The sequence below is a fragment of the Nannobrachium achirus genome, assembly GCF_963921795.1.
Source record: "Nannobrachium achirus genome assembly, chromosome: 8".
NCBI lineage: Eukaryota > Metazoa > Chordata > Actinopteri > Myctophiformes > Myctophidae > Nannobrachium > Nannobrachium achirus.
The window spans coordinates 2910843-2931783 of record NC_137817.1 but is presented as its reverse complement, the minus strand read 5'-3'; the positions used below and the strand labels follow the sequence as shown (position 1 = coordinate 2931783).

General features: G+C 42.2%; 1 protein-coding gene across 1 annotated transcript; it reads left to right on the top strand.

Annotated features, from left to right (window-relative positions):
- Positions 1-362: 362 nt before the first annotated feature.
- Positions 363-18996, top strand: LOC308289446 (presenilin-associated rhomboid-like protein, mitochondrial; the record flags this gene model as incomplete). The annotated part of the gene is made up of 10 exons (XM_080731135.1): positions 363-437; positions 5350-5572; positions 7719-7859; positions 8803-8851; positions 11584-11679; positions 14458-14607; positions 16179-16249; positions 17735-17836; positions 18385-18482; positions 18873-18996. The coding sequence occupies exons 1-10, from the start codon at positions 364-366 to the stop codon at positions 18994-18996; spliced, it is 1128 nt and encodes a 375-aa protein (XP_080587261.1). The 5' UTR covers position 363.
- Between the last annotated feature and the right edge of the window lie 1945 nt (positions 18997-20941).

Below are 20941 nucleotides of genomic sequence, written 5' to 3'. Positions count from 1 at the left end.
TTATAAACATTCTATATTTATAAGGTCAAGTATTCTACTTAATAATTGGGACTTACAAGAACCATAGTTATAATAGACCTACATTTACAGTAGTTTAGGCATTTTGGTTGTGGGCAGAATAATTTGTCCATATTTGACTATTTTTACTTATAATTAAAGACATTTCATAGTCAATTAGTGAATAAAAATAGCCTATGTCATGAATGATGCTAGAACAGATTGTGTTCCTCCGTCATCTCCGAAAACAAGCGCTCCGCCCTTGTTCCATTGTTGGAACTGGGATGTTGTTTTGATACACGTGTTCTGTTGAACTTGACCCGGAAGTGTAGGGACAGTGTGAGAGAGAGAGGAGGTCAGGACAACATGGCGTGGAGAGGCTGTGTTTTCAGGCTGAGTGTGAGACAGCAGAGCTTCAATAACACCACGGGAACATCAGGGTATGTTACATTTAAATGAACACAGCTTCAATAACACCACGGTAACACAGGGGTATGTTACATTTAAATGAACACAGCTTCAATAACACCACGGTAACACAGGGGTATGTTACATTTAAATGAACACAGCTTCAATAACACCACGGTAACACAGGGGTATGTTACATTTAAATGAACACAGCTTCAATAACACCACGGTAACACAGGGGTATGTTACATTTAAATGAACACAGCTTCAATAACACCACGGTAACACAGGGGTATGTTACATTTAAATGAACACAGCTTCAATAACACCACGGTAACACAGGGGTAATGTTACATTTAATTTAACACAGCTTCAATAACAGCACGGGAACACAGGGGTATGTTACATTTAAATGAACACAGCTTCAATAACACCACGGTAACACAGGGGTAATGTTACATTTAATTTAACACAGCTTCAATAACACCACGGTAACACAGGGGTATGTTACATTTAAATGAACACAGCTTCAATAACACCACGGTAACACAGGGGTATGTTACATTTAAATGAACACAGCTTCAATAACACCACGGTAACACAGGGGTATGTTACATTTAAATGAACACAGCTTCAATAACACCACGGTAACACAGGGGTATGTTACATTTAATTTAACACAGAGCTTCAATAACACCACAGGAACACCAGGGTATGTTAGATTTAATTTAACACGGAGCTTCAATAACACCACAGGAACACCAGGGTATGTTAGATTTAATTTATCACAGAGCTTCAATAACACCACGGTCGGGAATTGATTGAGTGAAGACTGTCAGTTTGCATAGGAAAAAGTACAGTTTGATGACGGTGCAGTTCACTGGTACAAGGTCTACTAAAAGGAGATCCTAGAAAAGACTATAGCTTATTTCCATAGGAAACCATTGAAGTATCTCATACAACACTGAATGACAGACGGATAGAACACAGTACTATGCAGTAGATATAGTCAGGAAAAAAGGGGGAAACAAATAAAAAAATAAAAACATACAGTAGGTAACGTTATTACTTAGCCTACTTCAATTTAGCTGCAGCACGGTGTGTTTCTGTATTTTCACGTGAATAACAAACTGAGATGTGTGACATGAAGCTTTTCATTAAAACATATAAAGTCAGATTGGTCCAGGAGAATGTGATATATTATTTCCTCACCACTAGCCAGGCTTGGCCGGGTGCCAGCCAGGCCAGCTGTTGTGTGTTTGAGGAAGGCGTCCTCACATGAACCATAGGATATATGACCCCATGATGAGGTGACATTCTCCATATAGACCACGGCTCTTCAATGTTTTCAGGCCAAGTGTTACGAACCCAAAAGGTCTAGGGCTAAGGTTTGTAACAAACATATAAAAGATTGATAAAAGTGCAAATAACGGAGTCAACACAGTTTAAGAGTAAAGGTGCTGGTGTGCCTTTACTCTCATTTCAAGTTTGGATCAAGTATTTACAATATGTACAGTACTTTAAAAGTATGCACAGACATAATGCAAAGACCAAAAATAACAAACAAAGCAGCTAAGTGAAACAAAGACAGACTAACTAACTACCAAGTAACTAGTCTAGTAAAACAAAAGCCTGCCTACCTAACTCTCTAACCGAACACAGTTCAAAAATACATAAGTGACAACAACCCCTTACCTAGTGTGTTTAATAAAGTTCAACCTACGTGTTGCCTGTGTATAGAGGCCTCTGTCTTTCCCTGTCCCAAGGCAGCGACATATACGACAGAATTTACATTTGTAGGAGAAATAACAAAATGGCTAAAAGTTTGCTCTGGGGGAAAAATAACACAAGACAAAGTGACAGGGCTACAAAACAGGAGACTGGTTTGGAGAGACTGAGCAGAGGTGGAGCCCAGCCTTTTATAGGCAGCAGGTGGTGGTGATTGGATGGTGTGGAGCCAGGTAATGGATGATGGACAGCTGATTAGATGAGACCTGTAGAGAATGACAGAGGGAGAGACATGGGGAAGGAAACACAAAACCCAGGCAAACCTACAGTACGTGGAACGTAACACCAAGGGCCCCTTGGTTGAGAGAGAAATAAAGCAGGGACCCCCACAATATGTTCATAGATTCCATATAGTTTCATTGTTTGACAGCACAATCATCAGTGTATTTTGGATTCATGTCAATTTGTGTTTTTAGATATTTAACCACTTGAACTGTCAATACTTAACTCTTTTACCGATTTGGACGTTCCTGTTCGCCCCATTTTTCACGGCGGCGAGACGCCAATAGTACGTTCTTTGGCTCGTTCTTTTGTACCTTGTATTGATGTCTGTAAACTGATGAGGGTCGCGCGGGTGTGTACAGTAGAGACAGCTCCCGTAATAGTGCTCTCAAAAATCAACTGGACGTTAACATGAATGAGTCCCAAATCGCTTACTGGCTTGGTTCTATGGACAGCACCAACGCAACGCATTCCTATGCTGTGGACTACGGCTAGCAGAACGGGCCAATTCCATTACATTCGTTGCATAAGCCAGCCCTCTGCTGCCAGCTAGACCAAAGTACCACAGTGTAATGAAAAATAATAATAACAAAAATAAAATAAAAACGTCTATCTATCTACTATAACGTCGCAAAGGTGAGCCGCTTTTGCTGGCACAAGACCCAATAAATAAATAATAACATCTGGCAGTAAAACTGTTAAAGGGCCAGTTCACCTCTGGGACAACCAGATCTTATTTTATTGTTGTTTGGAACACGATCAACACAATCCTGAGTTATTTTTTGTGTTCAATCTGTGTTTTGAGATATTTTAGTATTTCAGCATGAATGATGCATTTTGCATCATATATGATGCAGCATGATGACTCTGTACATACAGTATGATGACAATACGGTACCAAACCAGTAGAGTACGTTATACCATGTGTGCATAATTTTGAGCTTCTCAGAAAATAATGTAGCCTTTGTCTGCGATAATAATAATGATATTATAAATAATAATCAATGCCGGGAAATCAAAGCTATCAAGAACCGTGGAATGTTCAGTTCAACTGTTTAATTGATTCATGTAATTGAATGAAACCTGTTGATCTGAACTTGCAAATCATGAGCATTGACCATTGGCATGATCAGGGAGTGCTGTTTACAATACCTGAGTGTCTTAACTTAATTTTTCGTAAATACGAATGGGCTTTACAAATCTGTTTGCATTCCCGTGAATGAAACGAGTGTTGTGATTTGTAGGAAAAGATTGTTTCCAGTCGAAATACATACAACAGAAGTCCCACCCCTGTATACACTCTGGGAACAAGGCTATTTTCACCCCAGGTCCCATACCAGTAAGACTCCCTAATCGAGAGATAAGCAACTGTCACGTCGCATTCACAACCTTTAGAAGGCAATCGTAGCCAATCAGGAGGGAATATGGGAATGGGACAGATCCATGTTGATGACGTGACTTTAGAGATACTGTGTAACGCTTTGCCTCATGTTAGGCCAAAATCTGTAGGAGCAGTGTCCAAAAATGTGTTTTGCAAAAATCAGCCTGATGGTGGCGCTAGAAGAGGGCCATGTGAGAAATCAGGGGTGGAGGTTGTGAGTTGCCATCCAAGGAGTGTGTGTGCAAAGTTTGGCTTCGATAGGGCCACCGGTGCCAGAGATAAGAGTAGGGGCAAAAGTGTGACGTGACAGACGGACAGCCGATGGAGCTTTTCATAGTAACATGCGACCTGGCGGTCGCAATAACCCAATATCCGCACGCCACGCACATTGGGTGAAAAAATTAAGATGTACTAATACTAAATACTATCATGGTACTAATGGTAAATGGAGCATTTACTAGTACTAGACCTTACCCGTTTGAAGATATGTGCTCCAATATATGTGCAGAGTGTGGGTTATGGAGAAATTAACTGTAACTGGTGCGTGTGTGAGAATATGTGGGAGCATCATAATGTAAGGAGCAACCCATGGAGGAGTGTATATTTTTTGATGGATACAAATAATTTAACAGCTAAATTAGGTGAATAGAAGTATGGGGATGTATGCGCTTGCCATACCCGTCGGAAGATAAGACACACATCAAATGCACCCGGTGCATTAGTGACCCGTGCATGGAGGCAAACCACATATATGAGAGAGAGAGAGACACTGCAACATTCCTAACTGTGTGTGTTAGCCTGATACTTCAGTCCGCACATCACCACCCCCTGTTGGTGGGTGGTTTGTAGTGGAAAAGCATTTACTGACTGACTGACTGACTGACTGACTGACCTCCTACTGACTGACCTCCCTAATTATATGATAGATGGTATGTACTGTATGTATGTAGGTGTATATATGGATGGAAGGATGGATGGAACTAGTATAACCAGCAAGACTCCCTAATCAGGAGATAGGCGACTCGCAGCGTGATTTGAGAGCAAAATGTGTAGGAGCATTGTCCAAAAAAGTGTTTAAAAAGATCGGCCTGATGGTGGCGCTATATGGGTGAGATCCATGTTAATGACATGAGTGTAGACATATTGTGTACCGATTTGCATGATATTAGGGATAAATCTGTAGGAGCAGTGTCCAAAAATGAATTTGAAAAGAATCGGCCTGATGGTGGCGCTATATGGTACAGATCCACGTTGAAGACATGAGTGTACTAGATCAAGTGTGTACCGATTTGCGTGATTTTAGGTCAAAATTTGTAGGAGTAGTGTCCAAAAATGTGTTTTGCAAGAATCGGCCTGATGGTGGCGCTAGAAGAGGGTCATGTGAGAATTGATGGGTATTGGGTAGGCAAGGTGTGTGTGTGCAAAAGTTGGCATGGATCGGGGGAACGGTTGTGGAGATATGAGCAGGGCAAAAGTGTGACATGTGACAGACTGACGGACAGCTGGTCGTATTAATGAAGCTATTGATTGAATTGATGTCTGTATGTCTCCAGGTGGGGGCACTGTTTCCAGCAGAGATGCGGGTTCAAGAAAATGACCAAGAAGCCGGAGGTGAAGAAAGTGGAGGAGGCGGCCCCGGCCAGGCCCTCCCAGACCCCGCCGGACCCCGCCCAGGACCTGATCCACCACAGAGGGACCCCCGTTCCCCCCCGGCCCCGGAGCTACCGCACCGGAGGCTTCAGTAACCTGATCAAACCACTGGTCTTCACTGTAGGGGTAGGATATCTCAACACTTTGATTAGTACTAAACTACTGGTCTTCACTGTAGGGGTAGGATATCTCAACACTTTGATTAGTACTAAACTACTGGTCTTCACTGTAGGGGTAGGATATCTCAACACTTTGATTAGTACTAAACTACTGGTCTTCACTGTAGGGGTAGGATATCTCAACACTTTGATTAGTACTAAACTACTGGTCTTCACTGTAGGGGTAGGATATCTCAACACTTTGATTAGTACTAAACTACTGGTCTTCACTGTAGGGGTAGGATATCTCAACACTTTGATTAGTACTAAACTACTGGTCTTCACTGTAGGGGTAGGATATCTCAACACTTTGATTAGTACTAGTCTGGCGTAGCCAGACAACTATTCCACAATCTCCGAATGCTATATAGAGTCTGGAACGGCAGCTCCCGAACAGCGAGTATCAGAAGTAGCCACTGCTGCACTGAACTGTAGTCCCATTGGAGACATTACAGAAGCACACTCGCACAGACAGAGCCATTCGAGCGGCATATTCTTGTAATGGGTGTAGGCCTATAGTTTAAGAAAACAATTGAAAACATCATGGAAGTAACAACACCAACACCAGAGAAAGACGAAATAACGCCCCCAAAAATGTTGAAAGGAGACATAACGCTTCCAGTAGGACATGTTATTGCTACTGCACCAAGGGAGCGGTTGCATCACATCCGCTCTATCTCGCACTCATCGTTTCTATTTCCGTGCCCCAGACTGTATGCCGGGAGCATTTACAAATCACGGAGGCAACAGTCTGGCCACGGGAGACTAGATTACTACTAAACTACTGTTCTTCACTGTAGGGGTAGGATATACCCAACACTTTGATTTTTAGTACTCTGTACTCTTTAGTAATCTGACTTAGAGGAGCGATCATACTGTAGATCAGCGCTTTCTGGATCAGAGGGCCCCACGGCCCACTAGGGCTGTCACGATTAAGACATTTTACATGACGAATTGTCACTCAAATAATTGCGATTAACGATTTAATTGTGTTTCTGTCGTTGACAATTACATTTCTGTTTGGCTTGTAGGCTTTGAAGTTGCACATGTCAGATATGACACATAACCTAAATATGCAAAGAAATTACTGACATATTTGACAACTTTATACTTAAAAAAGAACATTGATAGTGGAAATAGCCGATCTACAGCCGATCTACACAAAAAAAAGCTTACAACACCTCGGGCGTTGTAAGCTTGTAGATCGGCTATTTATGGCTACAGTTCTCCGAATATGGACACTAGGGTTCAAGTTGTTAATATAAAAAGGATTGGACAAGTTGGAGTAACTCTGAGGACCCCCTAGGGGTCCCGGACCCCCTCTTGAAGACCCTTGATGTATACTGCATAGTGCCCAGCAGCCCTAACTCCAGGTCAGTTTACAGGCTGTTCATTCTAACACCAGGTCAGTTTACAGGCTGTTCATTCTAACACCAGGTCAGTTTACAGGCTGTTCATTCTAACTCCAGGTCAGTTTACAGGCTGTTCATTCTAACTCCAGGTCAGTTTACAGGCTGTTCATTCTAACTCCAGGTCAGTTTACAGGCTGTTCATTCTAACACCAGGTCAGTTTACAGGCTGTTCATTCTAACTCCAGGTCAGTTTACAGGCTGTTCATTCTAACTCCAGGTCAGTTTACAGGCTGTTCATTCTAACTCCAGGTCAGTTTACAGGCTGTTCATTCTAACTCCAGGTCAGTTTACAGGCTGTTCATTCTAACTCCAGGTCAGTTTACAGGCTGTTCATTCTAACTCCAGGTCAGTTTACAGGCTGTTCATTCTAACACCAGGTCAGTTTACAGGCTGTTCATTCTAACTCCAGGTCAGTTTACAGGCTGTTCATTCTAACTCCAGGTCAGTTTACAGGCTGTTCATTCTAACTCCAGGTCAGTTTACAGGCTGTTCATTCTAACTCCAGGTCAGTTTACAGGCTGTTCATTCTAACTCCAGGTCAGTTTACAGGCTGTTCATTCTAACTCCAGGTCAGTTTACAGGCTGTTCATTCTAACACCAGGTCAGTTTACAGGCTGTTCATTCTAACTCCAGGTCAGTTTACAGGCTGTTCATTCTAACTCCAGGTCAGTTTACAGGCTGTTCATTCTAACTCCAGGTCAGTTTACAGGGTGTTCATTCGGCACGGCCGCCATCTGGCAGTACGAGTCTCTGAAGTCGCGGGTCCAGAGCTACTTTGACCAGACCATCGCAGACTGGCTGGAGAAACGACGGCCCAACAAGCAAGGAGACGTCCGGAAAGAGGTCGGTGAGACGCCAGAACAATCACCTCACCCTGGGTTTAGTGTCGCGTAGCCAGACAACTATTCCACAATCTCCGAATGCTATATAGAGTCTGGAACGGCAGCTCCCGAACGGCGAGTATCGGAAGTAGCCACTGCTGCACGGAACTGTAGTCCCATTGGAAACATAACAGAAGCACACTAGCACAGACAGAGTCATTCGAGCTGCATATTCTTGTTATGCGTGTATATTTTAAGAAAATATTTGAAAACATCATGGAAGTAACACCAACAACACCAGAGAAAGACGAAATAACGCCCCCAATTTCTTTTGAAAGGAGACCGCTTTATCTCGCACTCATCGTTTCTATTTCCGTGCCCCAGACTGTATGCCGGGAGCATTTGCAAATCGCGGAGGCAACAGTCTGGCCTCGCGAGACTACCCTGGGTTTATACAACGATGTATGTCCCTGACTTACTGTTCTGTCCTACTGTAGGTCTCACTGGCTGTTTGTTATGTTTTAGATCAACCAATCACTGGCTGTCTATTATGTTTTAGATCAACCAATCACTGCTGTTTATTATGTTTTAGATCAACCAATCACTGGCTGTCTATTATGTTTTAGATCAACCAATCACTGGCTGTCTATTATGTTTTAGATCAACCAATCACTGCTGTTTATTATGTTTTAGATCAACCAATCACTGGCTGTCTATTATGTTTTAGATCAACCAATCACAGGCTGTTTATTATGTTTTAGATCAACCAATAACTGGCTGTTTATTATGTTTTAGATCAACCAATCACAGGCTGTTTATTATGTTTTAGATCAACCAATCACAGGCTGTTTATTATGTTTTAGATCAACCAATCACAGGCTGTTTATTATGTTTTAGATCAACCAATCACAGGCTGTTTATTATGTTTTAGATCAACCAATCACAGGCTGTTTATCATGTTTTAGATCAACCAATGGTGGAATAGTTTGAGTGAAGGCCAGCGGACTGCTACTGGTAGGTCTGTCTGTCTGTCTGTCTGTCTGTCTGTCTGTCTGTCTGTCTGTCTGTCTGTCTGTCTTAGAGCAGGGGTTTTCAAAGTGGTTGACGGGGCACCCTGGGGTGCCAGGACAGCAGTCCAGGGGTGCCGCGAGATCATTTGATAATATTTGGAATTTATTTTCAGTCAGTTCTAACCAAAATGGCTATTATCTCAACGTTTTCCTCACAACATAATCACTAAAATATCGTCACTGTCGGGCAGAAACCTCGTATCTCCAAGTTTCAAACGTGAACGTCTTTTGGTAAAGCAAAGCCCTGCTTCATCATACATTGCGAGGCGTTTTGTGCTTGTACGGTAGATCTGCTGTTTTCACTAGTTTAGTACATTTGACAAAACGAACGGTTTTGGACATACCAGGTTTCCACCCGACAACGACGATATGCTATAAATATAAGGTGCTGGGAGTGAAAATTATAATGTAGGGGTGCCTCGGATTAAAACAATATATTTATGCGGTGCCCCGAGACAAAAAAGTGTGGAGTTAGAGGCTGCACCATAAAAATCATATTGATTTGTGGTATGTGGCCTGAATACCAGAAGAGTCGCCGGAAACAAACTCGACAGGGCTGATGGTTTATGCCTTTTTTATTGATTGATTGAGGTATTTATTAGAGGTTTTGGATAGGAAAAGGTACAGTTTCATGACAGTGCAGTTCACTGGTACATGGTCAACTAAAAGAAAACTAATTGAGATCCTTAATATCCTTATATACCTTTGTAAAATATGTCTAAATGGTTAAACCTAACCTTGTTCCTAATCTTAACCTCAGAAAGATATGCGTAATCCTAAAGTTATTTCTAACCTCATTCTCAGTAAAACAAATACAAGAATATAAATCTCTGCAAGTTTCTTTCCGGCAACTCCACCGGTTTACCGGCCTAATGCCTATCATTAAGGGTCTGTGTTGCCGTCAGTGGGCTTTAAATGATTTGTTCTAAGGCCATGAAGCTGCCGTCATGTGATGGAATATAAATTAGACTTTTAAGTGCTTGTCTAGTGAGATGAGGGTGACTGTTCGACTGTAATCGATCAGCTAAGAATGAAGGATTTCTAGAGCAGGGGTTTTCAAAGTGGGTGACGGGGCACCCTGGGGTGCCGCGAGATCATTTGATAATATTTGGAATTTATTTGGACACTTGAAAAAATATTTAGTATCATTTTAAACTTGAAGTACAAAGTTATTTTCAGTCAGTTCTAACCAAAATGGCTATTATCTCAACGTTTTCCTCACAACATAATCACTAAATTATCGTCACTGTCGGGCGATATTTTAATAGTTTTGTTGCACAAAACTAGTGAAAACACACAACGCACACAAAGCACACAACGCCTCACATCGCGAGGCGTTGTGTGCTTGTAGATCTGCTGTTTTCACTAGTTTAGTAAATGTTATAGATGATAAAGGTGCTGGGAGTGAAAATTATAATGTAGGGGTGCCTCGGATTAAAAAAATATTCATGGGATGCCCTGAGACAAAAAGGTTTAGGAACCCCTGGCCTAATTTATAACACTATAGTTTGACATTGTTGCTTTTGGAGTATTTCTGAAGAATGAGAGAAAACGTACAAGACAGTTCACACAAGGTTCTTAGTTTTTCACGTTAGTTAGTTTAGACCGTTTTCAACTTAAACTTAGTTCTAATAAGTTTTTAAAGCAGGTTTGCTATTTTTATTTATTTTATTCTAATATGGGGTGTTTGTCAGGTGTGCTATTAAAGAAAAAGTCAGAAAGAATATAGTGTAATAAATACTCAACAAAACATACCATTTAAAACAATGGCATGGTTTAAACTAGCTCCGCTAAAAAGAACACTCGACAGATTCCATATCCACCTTAGATAAAACTGATATTTTCTCCATGATTTTGGTTAGTTTTGTAAGTACACAATACCGGTTTCAGTTAGCTATTGATTCTTTTGGAAAGCCATGTTTAGGTTTTGATTTCAGTTTGACAAAATGTTTCCTCCCATCTAGTTTGAGTTATGTTGTTAGTTTTAGTGAATACAGTATACACTAGGAGTTTTAGTGAATACAGTATAAGGTGCCCTCCACACTAGGAGTTTTAGTGAATACAGTATAAGGTGCCCTCCACACTAGGAGTTTTAGTGAATACAGTATAAGGTGCCCTCCACACTAGGAGTTTTAGTGAATACAGTATAAGGTGCCCTCCACACTAGGAGTTTTAGTGAATACAGTATAAGGTGCCCTCCACACTAGGAGTTTTAGTGAATACAGTATAAGGTGCCCTCCACACTAGGAGTTTTAGTGAATACAGTATAAGGTGCCCTCCACACTAGGAGTTTTAGTGAATACAGTATAAGGTGCCCTCCACACTAGGAGTTTTAGTGAATACAGTATAAGGTGCCCTCCACACTAGGCGCGGTTGCTGTCGGGGCACAAACACACTCGCTCAGTGAGTAAACGCTGCGCGGTATTTCACAAAGATGAATACAATCCATCTCTCACCGCCCGCGTACGCATGCACAAACGAGCACGCTCGCGGGGGATTTCACGGGACCGCGCCCGCTCTCCTCGCCACACCAAAACTTCACTGCGCGGCCAAAAAAGCCGCCCGCCTCCCATTGAAAATGAATTGCTAGCAGGCGGAGACCGCGCCTAGTCTGGAGGGCACCTAAGACCCCTGGTTGTCTGTGTTTAATGCTCTACTGTCTACTCTCTCTCACAGGGATCATAGCAGCCAACGTTGTGGTGCTGTGCTGTTGGAGGATTCCTTCTCTACAACCTATCATGCTCAGATACTTCACATCCAACCCTGCTTCTAGTCAGTACACACACACACACACACACACACACACACACACACACACACACACACACACACACACACACTAGGGCATTCACCAAATATTCGAATATCAAAGTGACTATTCGACGTTGTTCACCGAAGTCGAATATTTCTTTTTTTTTTTTACTCTTTAAAATATATAGTTTATAAAGCTTGGCTAGATAGGAAGTCATAAGAATGAGTTGGGAATGCCCCTGTTGGATGAATTTGTTAATGCTCTATATGGGGCTTCTCAAACCTTTTTAGGCCGTGACCCCCAAAATAAACATATATGAACTGGGGACCCCCACCCTGACAAGCACTTGGAATTGTAGGTATTACATTTAATGTGACTCGGTTTCACAGATAACTATTGTGAAAACTGAAAATAGCAGATCTACATGCTCACAACGCCGTTGTAGATCTGCTTTTTTCACAATGTTCGCCTCTTGCTTACTTAATATTTGACAGTTTGGCCAGTCCTGTTGAATATTTGAATACTAAAAATCACTATTCGTGAATGCCCTAACACCCAGACAAACACACACACACACACACACACACACACACACACACACACACACACACACACACACACACACACACACACACACACATTGGCTCAATGATTAATTAAAACAATGTAGGCCCTATTTACATTTTGCCATTTCTAATTATTACTTTCTTGTCCATTAGAAAGACCGGATGCTATTTGCAAGCCATTTGCTCAACTGTGTTAGGATAGTAAGAACATCTTGAACTGCAAGAACAGCAGAAGAAAGTTCTGAGAGAGACTCACCCAAAGTTCTGAATGACATCATTTTGCACTTATTTCCTACCCTTTCCGTGTCCCTGTCCCAAAGTCAGAGCATGTACACGGCTTTATGCTGCTGGCCAAACAAATCCCCAAATCAGCCTAGGGTTTCATGCCCCCTTATAGTCCAGTCATTTTAGGGTTAGACCTAGAACAAATTGCAATAGTAGCAAACTCAACTGATTTTGTATCCTCAATATGTCCTTAGTGAGGGAAAAAAAGTCCCAAGGAATCCCACCGGGGCAAAGTTTTGAAAACGACCTATCTACCTTCACTTACTATACACTACAATATAAAGGAAAAAATTACTGAAAGAAAATCTGCTTTAAGTGGGATGTGAGGGGTCTAACTAGGGGTTTGTCATCATGCTGAATCCATTGCAGGCATTTGTTTTGCACAAAAAACATTCTGTGGGCTAGAAATGGCCTTAGAAAACAATACACGTATGGGTGCGTTTTCATGTTAGTCGGAGGCCTTAGGGTTTTTTTTTTCTCGTGCTAATCAGTCTAAAAGTTCAAAATTTTGCACAGATGTAGCTCAGGGCATGCTCTAATGATTTAGCTAGGGCGCCCGAGTCTGCAACATTCGGGGTCGCCACAGCGGCCAAATCAAGTTGGGCTCCCATCGACTTTAGTGATGAAAAGTGATGAGTCATCACTTTTCAGAGTTTTGTTGGTGCTGTGGCGACCCCGAAGGTCGCAGACTCGGGCGCCCTAGCTAAATCATTAGAGCATGCCCTGAGCTACATCTGTGCAAAATTTTGAACTTTTAGACTGATTAGCACGAGAAAAAACACCCTAAGGCCTCCGACTAACATGAAAACGCACCCATACGTGTATTGTTTTCTAAGGCCATTTCTAGCCCACAGAATGTTTTTTGTGCAAAACAAATGCCTGCAATGGATTCAGCATGATGACAAACCCCTAGTTTGACCCCTCACATCCCACTTAAAGCAGATTTTTTTTCAGTCATTTTTTCCTTTATATTGTAGTGTATAGTAAGTGAAGGTAGATAGGTCGTTTTCAAAACTTTGCCCCGGTGGGATTCCTTGGGACTTTTTTTCCCTCACTAAGGACATATTGAGGATACAAAATCAGTTGAGTTTGCTACTATTGCAATTTGTTCTAGGTTTGGACAAATTTTGGCCTAAAATGACTGGACTATTACTTAAAGGAGTTATAGTCAACTTCTTCTAGAAAAACGGATGCTAAAATAAAAATAATATTTCGAAAATATTTTATAAAAAAAAATATGCCTCATATAAATGTGTTTCTGTTCAAAAATGACCACAAAAAGCGTAAAATAATGATAAAATAATCATTTTGGCCATTGTCGGGCCGACACTTTGTTTACATTCTAGTCTAACACATAGACTAGAATGTAAACAAAGTGTCGGTCTGACAATGGCCAAAATGATTATTTTATCATTATTTTTTTATAAAATATTTTCGAAACATTATTTTTATTATAGCATCCGTTTTTCAAGAAAAAGTTGACTATAACTCCTTTAACCCATTTTAGATCAGGTAGGGATATCTGTGTCACCACTTTAACCATTATTTCAAACTTTTAACTATTACAAAAAATAGCAGATCTACAAGCTCACAGAGAGCTTGTAGATCTGCTATTTTTGAAAAGGTAAGTCTAAAGAGGTGAGTTTTGAGGGAGGCCTTGAACACGGCAAGGGTGGGGGCGGCTTTTATATGAGGTGGGGGTGGGTTCCAAAGGGTGGGGGGGGGGGGCTGCAACTGAAAAGGCTCTGTCGCCCCAGGTGCATTTATTTGTTTCATGGGTAAATTCCAGGAGGTTGGCATCGCCAGATCTGAGGGGGCGGAGGAGGGAACATGACGTTTGACGAGGTCAGAAAGATAACAGGGAGCCATGGGTTAACTGTGTGTGTGTGTGTGTGTGCGTGTGCGTGTGTGTGTGTGTGTGTGTGTGTGTGTGTGTGTGTGTTACAGGGACGCTGTGCAGTCCCATGCTGCTGTCAGCGTTCAGCCACCACAGTGTGTTCCACCTGGCTGCTAACATGTACGTCCTGTGGAGCTTCTCCAACACGGCTGTCACCATGCTGGGTAGAGAGCAGTTCCTGGCTGTCTACATGTCTGCAGGTACCATGGAGGCATTTTTATGAGATGCTCTTATCCTGCCACTTGCAACAAGCCAGTGGTCGTCAACCTTTTTCAGGCCACGACCCCCAAAATTATCATATTTTAACTGGGGGACCCCCCACCCTGACGAGCTCTAAAGTACCATGCATAGTAGTACATAAGGACCACAGGAATAAACAAGCAACGGAGGGTGAGAGAACTTTACTCCTTTTGGTCCGGTTTGACTCCCAGTACGTAACACTCCGGATGATTTATCTCCGTATACGGATCCTTACGGACAGCACCCAACTGGACGGACTGAACGGACTGAAGATGTATCCGTAGCAAGAAGTAGGCCTACCCATGGCCACCGTTGTCAATCGTAGGCGCAGACGCGCAGTAGTGAGGAAAATTACTTTTCCTCTGCTCTATGACAGCGGTTCTCAAACTGTACCGTACGTCAAGAAACGGTAAAAAAAGTAACGTCACAACAGGACGGCTTGACACACAAGAAGAGCTGATTAATTAGCTCAGCGGCTCATCATATACTTGGGAATTATATGCGGGTGTGTTTTGTTATAATCACTCCGGGTCCGGATCCATATGTGGTTAAATCTGTACCCTTGCAGAGTTTTACATTTACCGCGAATCCGCGAAGCAACTTTGCCGACAGACAGCAGAACCTGCAGTCCAGACTGTTACCACTTATAACATCACGTCGTTGGGTCAAGAAATTCTGTGGTTCTACATATTTTGGCTGCTTCGCTTTTGTTAGCTATTCTGTTCTGTGCTGCGAGGCACAATATGTGGCGCGCGGCCCAACGGAGAGCGCTCGGCACGGACATAACGTATAGGAGGAACTATGTATGTCGACGGAATTACTGTACGTAATCCCTCACCCAAAACGTACACAATCAACCATACATAACTATAAATGGCCATTAAGAGTTGAGGCATTACATTTTGTATAACACAGTTCTATTGTGAAAATAGCAGATCTACATGCTTCAACGTGTTGTGAGGCGTTGTGAGCATGTAGATCTGCTATTTTCACAATTTCTGTCTCTAATATTTGACCAATGTTTAATTTGTCATTTTTTAAAAGTCCTTAAAGGAGTAGTTCACCCCCAAAATGACTTTTTTTCTATTGATTACTCAGGCCATGGAGAGTAGAGTTCAATAATATTTTTTGGTTTTTGTCACATTCCTAAGACAAAAATGTGATAACAGTAAATTTACCCCCATTGATTCCGGATGGTGACCCGTTTCGAAACGGGTCACCATCCGGAATGAATGGGGGTAAATTTACTCGAATCAATATTTTGTCTTAGGAATGTGACAAAAACCAAAAAATATTATTGAACTCTACTCTCCATGGCCTGAGTAATCAATAGAAAAAAAGTCATTTTGGGGGTGAACTACTCCTTTAAACTGTCACTTTAGAAATGTACATTTACATGGGGTGATCATATCCATGTGTTTTTGTTTTTAGTAGGATGTGTAAACCACGTCAGACTCTGTGCTCTGTGGTTTCAGCTTACATTTTATTGTGTAGTTTTTATCATATGTTCTATTCATTCTATTGTCCTCAGGTGTGATCTCTACGTTTGCCAGCTACATGTGTAAAACAGCAACGGGGAGGTTTGGTCCTTCACTGGGAGCGGTGAGCGCACGCACGCACGCACGCACGCACGCACGCACACGCACACACACACACACACACACACACTATTACACCTGGATACACAGCTAAGGGCTGTTCACACTGAGCACTACACCTATAATGATAACTAGTATATCGTTCAACATTGCATTTTTTAATATATAGCTGGTGTGAACTCTGCCATCCACTTGATGATTTTTTTAAACTATATCTATACTATAATTTTGCGAATGTCTGTCTGTCTGTCACAGCGTTTCTCCTCAGTGGCTGGAGCAATTGATCTGAAATCGCATCACCATTAGCATATGAACACACCTGACATAACTGTGAAGCCCGTTTGTGACTTTCACAAATCATATGCTGTATATTAGCATTTTTATGGTGTAACTACTATCTATTCTGCATCTAGCATGAGGCATATCTATTCTGCATCTAGCATGGGGCAACATGTTTAACCAGCTCTGTGTGTGTGTGTGTGTGTGTGTGTGTGTGTGTGTGTGTGTGTGTGTGTGTGTGTGGGGGGGGCGGGGGGGGGGGGGGGGGGTGGGGGGGGGGGGGGGTGTTGGCTGGCCCTCTTTCAGAAACGGGTATTTCTTACATTGATGCTCCTACATATTATCATGCAAGCACCAGAAAGTTACTTTCCATCCCTCATATACTGTGTGTACAGTGCACACCCCATAACCCACACACTGCACATCATTTCGGAGCTCATATCTTTGAACGGGTAAGGACTAGTTTATATAATGAACTAGAGATGTGAACAGCCCTTAAAGGAGTAGTTCACCTCTGCGATGCAAAAAGCATCATATGATGCTTTTTCAGCATGATATTGCTTCATCTAATGCATCATATGATGCAAAATGTATCATATGATGCTTTGTAGCATGATGAAATACTAACATATCTCAAAACACAGATTGAACACAAAAAATAACTCAGGACTGTGTTGATCGTGTCCCAAACAACAATAAAATAAGATCTGGTTGTCCCAGAGGTGAAGTGGCCCTTTAACACCGGGGACTGCCCATACGTCCGGAACCTTCGGACCAATGCCATGGCACCTTAACACCTGGTACACAGACCTATGGGGCTGTTAAGTCTGACATCATTTTGTAGGCAGAGGAGAACTTTTGGCCCCAGCGCCCGTGAATCTTTTTACTATTTTTACTATTAAATAATTTTTCTTCTCTTTGTTGTTGAAAGGAAAGTGGTAGAATTATACTTTAGTCGTTATTTTTGTCTCGGATCTGTTGAAATAGCGAGGGACAGATATTGATAATAAATCTGTTTGGAAGTCTGACTACAAAATGATGTCACGGCTTAAACGCCCCATACACTTGTTATATGCACCTTGTACACACTGGGTACTGAGATCTGGTACTGTGTGCGTGTGTGCGTGTGTGCGTGTGTGCGTGCGTGCGTGCGTGCGTGCGTGCGTGTGTGTGTGTGTGTGTGTGTGTGTGTGTGTGTGTGCGCGTGCAGTCAGGAGCCATCATGACCATCCTGGCTGCTGTTTGCACCAAGATGCCAGAATCCAAACTGGCTCTGATCTTCCTGCCTGACTTCACTTTCAGCGCTGAAAATGTAAGTACTCATTCTCTGTCTCTAGTCTCTCTCTCTCTCTCTCTCTCTCTCTCTCTCTCTCTTTCTCTCTCTCTGTGTTCTAATGTCTCTCTCTCTCTCTCTCTCTCTCTCTCTCTGTGTTTTAATTAATATATTTTTATCCCCCGGTTTTTGCAACCCATTTTCCTGGTTTCCGCTCTCCCCCTGCCGCGCCAGGGGACATTGGGGGGCACCCGGCTGGCTAGGGGGAGGTTGTATAGAAACCAGGACTACTGCATGTTTTTGTGAGGGCATCTACCCTATAGGAGACATGGGGAGAACATGCAAACCCCACACAGAAAGGCCCTATCGCCCAGGCTCTGAAGGTGATCCTGGCCATGGACACAGCAGGGGTGGTTCTCTCTCTCTCTCTGTTCTAATGTCTCTCTCTCTCTCTCTCTCTCTCTCTCTCTCTCTCTCTCTCTCTCTCTCTCTCTCTCTCTCTCTCTCTGTGTGTGTTCTAATGTCTCTCTCTCTCTCTCTCTCTCTCTCTCTCTCTCTCTGTGTTCTAATGTCTCTCTACCCTCCAGGCTCTGAAGGTGATCGTGGCCATGGACACAGCAGGGGTGGTGCTGGGGTGGAGGTTCTTTGACCATGCTGCTCATCTGGGTGGAGCGCTGTTTGGCATGTGAGAAACACACACACACACACACACACACACACACACACACACACACACACACACATCATTTCGCCCTCTTCTAGCGCCACCATCAGACCGATTCACATTTTTGGACACTGCTCCTACAGATTTTGCCCTAAAAGCACGCAAAGCGGCACAAAGTATCTCTAAAGTCATGTCATCAACACGGATCTGTCCCATTTACCATATTCCCTCCTGATTGGCTACCATTGCTTATCTCCCGATTAGGGATATTATATTATATTTCAGATGGTACATCATGTTATATTTATATTATATTATATTATATTATATTATATTATATTTCAGATGGTACATCATGTTATATTTATATTATATTATATTATATTATATTTATATTATATTATATTTCAGATGGTACATCATGTTTGGTCATGAGTTGATCTGGAAGAACAGGGAGCCTTTCGTCAAGCTGTGGCACGAGCTGCGGACACGGGGGTCCGGTGGGTCCGGGGGGTCAGGGGGCGCCGATAACTGAGGAGCACCCGTCTAGAGACCTTTGACCTTTGACACCCCAAAGGCTCCAGCAGCAGCAGCACCCACCTGTAGCTGACCTTTGACACCCACCTGTAGCTGATGAGAAAAGGACCAAGGCGGAGAACAATCCCTTAACCTGTGATGTCATCAGAAGGTGACATGTCCCTTAGCTACAGTGTCGTCGGGGGAAGAACCCGTTCTTGGTTACGACGTCAGCAAATGGTGCTCAGGTCTTTAGAGAGCTGTTGGGACTGATATTTATAATGTTTTTTTGTTTCGTTTGTATGTAGAGCATCGCAGCGGAAGTGGTTTCCTGGTGCCACTTAAAATCTCCCATTAATCTTCGCCATAGACTTTTTACAAACATATTTATAACAATTATGTTAAGCCTCGAACCAAGCCATCCAGGATGGCAGTGAATCATGACCACACAACCTTTGATCCTATGTGAAAACATATTTTAATATTACATTATTTGAGATAGTACATTTAATAACTACCCTTTGTTTAGCGATTTTTTAAAATCTTCTTTTCATAGAAACAAAGGTCGTATGGTCATGATTCACTGCCATCCTGGATGGCTTGGTTCGAGGCTTAACATAATTGTTATAAATATTTTTGTAAAAGTCTATGGGGAAAATGAATGGGAGATTTTAAGTGGCACCAGGAAACCACTTCCGCTGCGATGCTCTATACTGTAAGGAACCACATGATGAAGGAGTGTTAACCTGCACAGCAGGGTGCTTATTTAACCTGTGAGCGTCCAGGGGTTCATGTCTGGACCATCACAGTATAGGAATGATTTATGCCTGCATACAAACACTTCACACTGTCACATTTTCATCCAATGGCACTTATCAACCAGTAGGTGTCATACTTGACCACAGAATATAAATCTCGTTAGACAACTGGTAGTAATATTATATTGTATTAACATACTCAATTTACAATTTAAGCATTTATCAGACGCTGTTAATCCAGAGCGATTTACAATACGCAAGGTAATACATCAATACAATAAGCAAGGTATTATACATCAGTACATCATCAATATCAAATGGAAGGAAATAGTTGGCAAATCTAAGAAAACTGTTAAACCAAGCACCTATTCAGTAAAAATGTCATAACAAATTATAACATAAAAAAATAAATAATAATACTATATCTAAATGACATGTATGGTCATTTGAGGGTAGGCAAGCGCTACAGTAAGTGGGCTAAAAGGTGGAGTCTACCTATTCTATAGGGAGTGAGTCTGCAGTTCTAAGTGCAGCTGGGAGTTTATTCCACAGTTTGGGGGCCAGGAGGGCGAAGAGTCCAGGACGAGTGGATCGTTTTCCTGTTTTTGTTTTCTTTAGCAAGGGTTCTGTCAGCATCCCTGTGTTCACTGATCTGAGTGCACAGGAGGGGTTGATCAGGTTTCGGAGGTATGGAGGAGCCGTGGCTTTGAAGGTCAGCATCAGTGTTTTGTATTCTGTGCGGCCAGCAACCGGGAGCCAGTGGAGGGAGAGGACCATTCAGATGGGTCAAAAATAACAATTCACAAAGATTCTCTTCATTCAAATACAAAATTTCCCGAGGGTTCCCGCGCACATTTTGGACTTAAATCATATATTCCTATGTGTGTATTTGTATATTTAAAAAAAATTGTTGAGTAATTTATCTGAATGATTTCTGCCCTGTGATCTCATATCACTCATATTTATAAAGAAATACGTGTGGGAATATGACTGCACAAATACACACAGAACCTTGGCTCATGAAAATGACCAGACAAAATGTCCCCATAACTCAGTGGTTCTCAACCTTTTTAGGCCGTGACCCCCCCAAAATAATCCTTTGATCTGGAGACCCTCACCCTGATAAGCACTTGGAATTGTAGGAGTCGAGGCTTACATTTGAGTTTGACTCCACAGTTAAGTATTGTGAAAATAGCTGATTAGCTA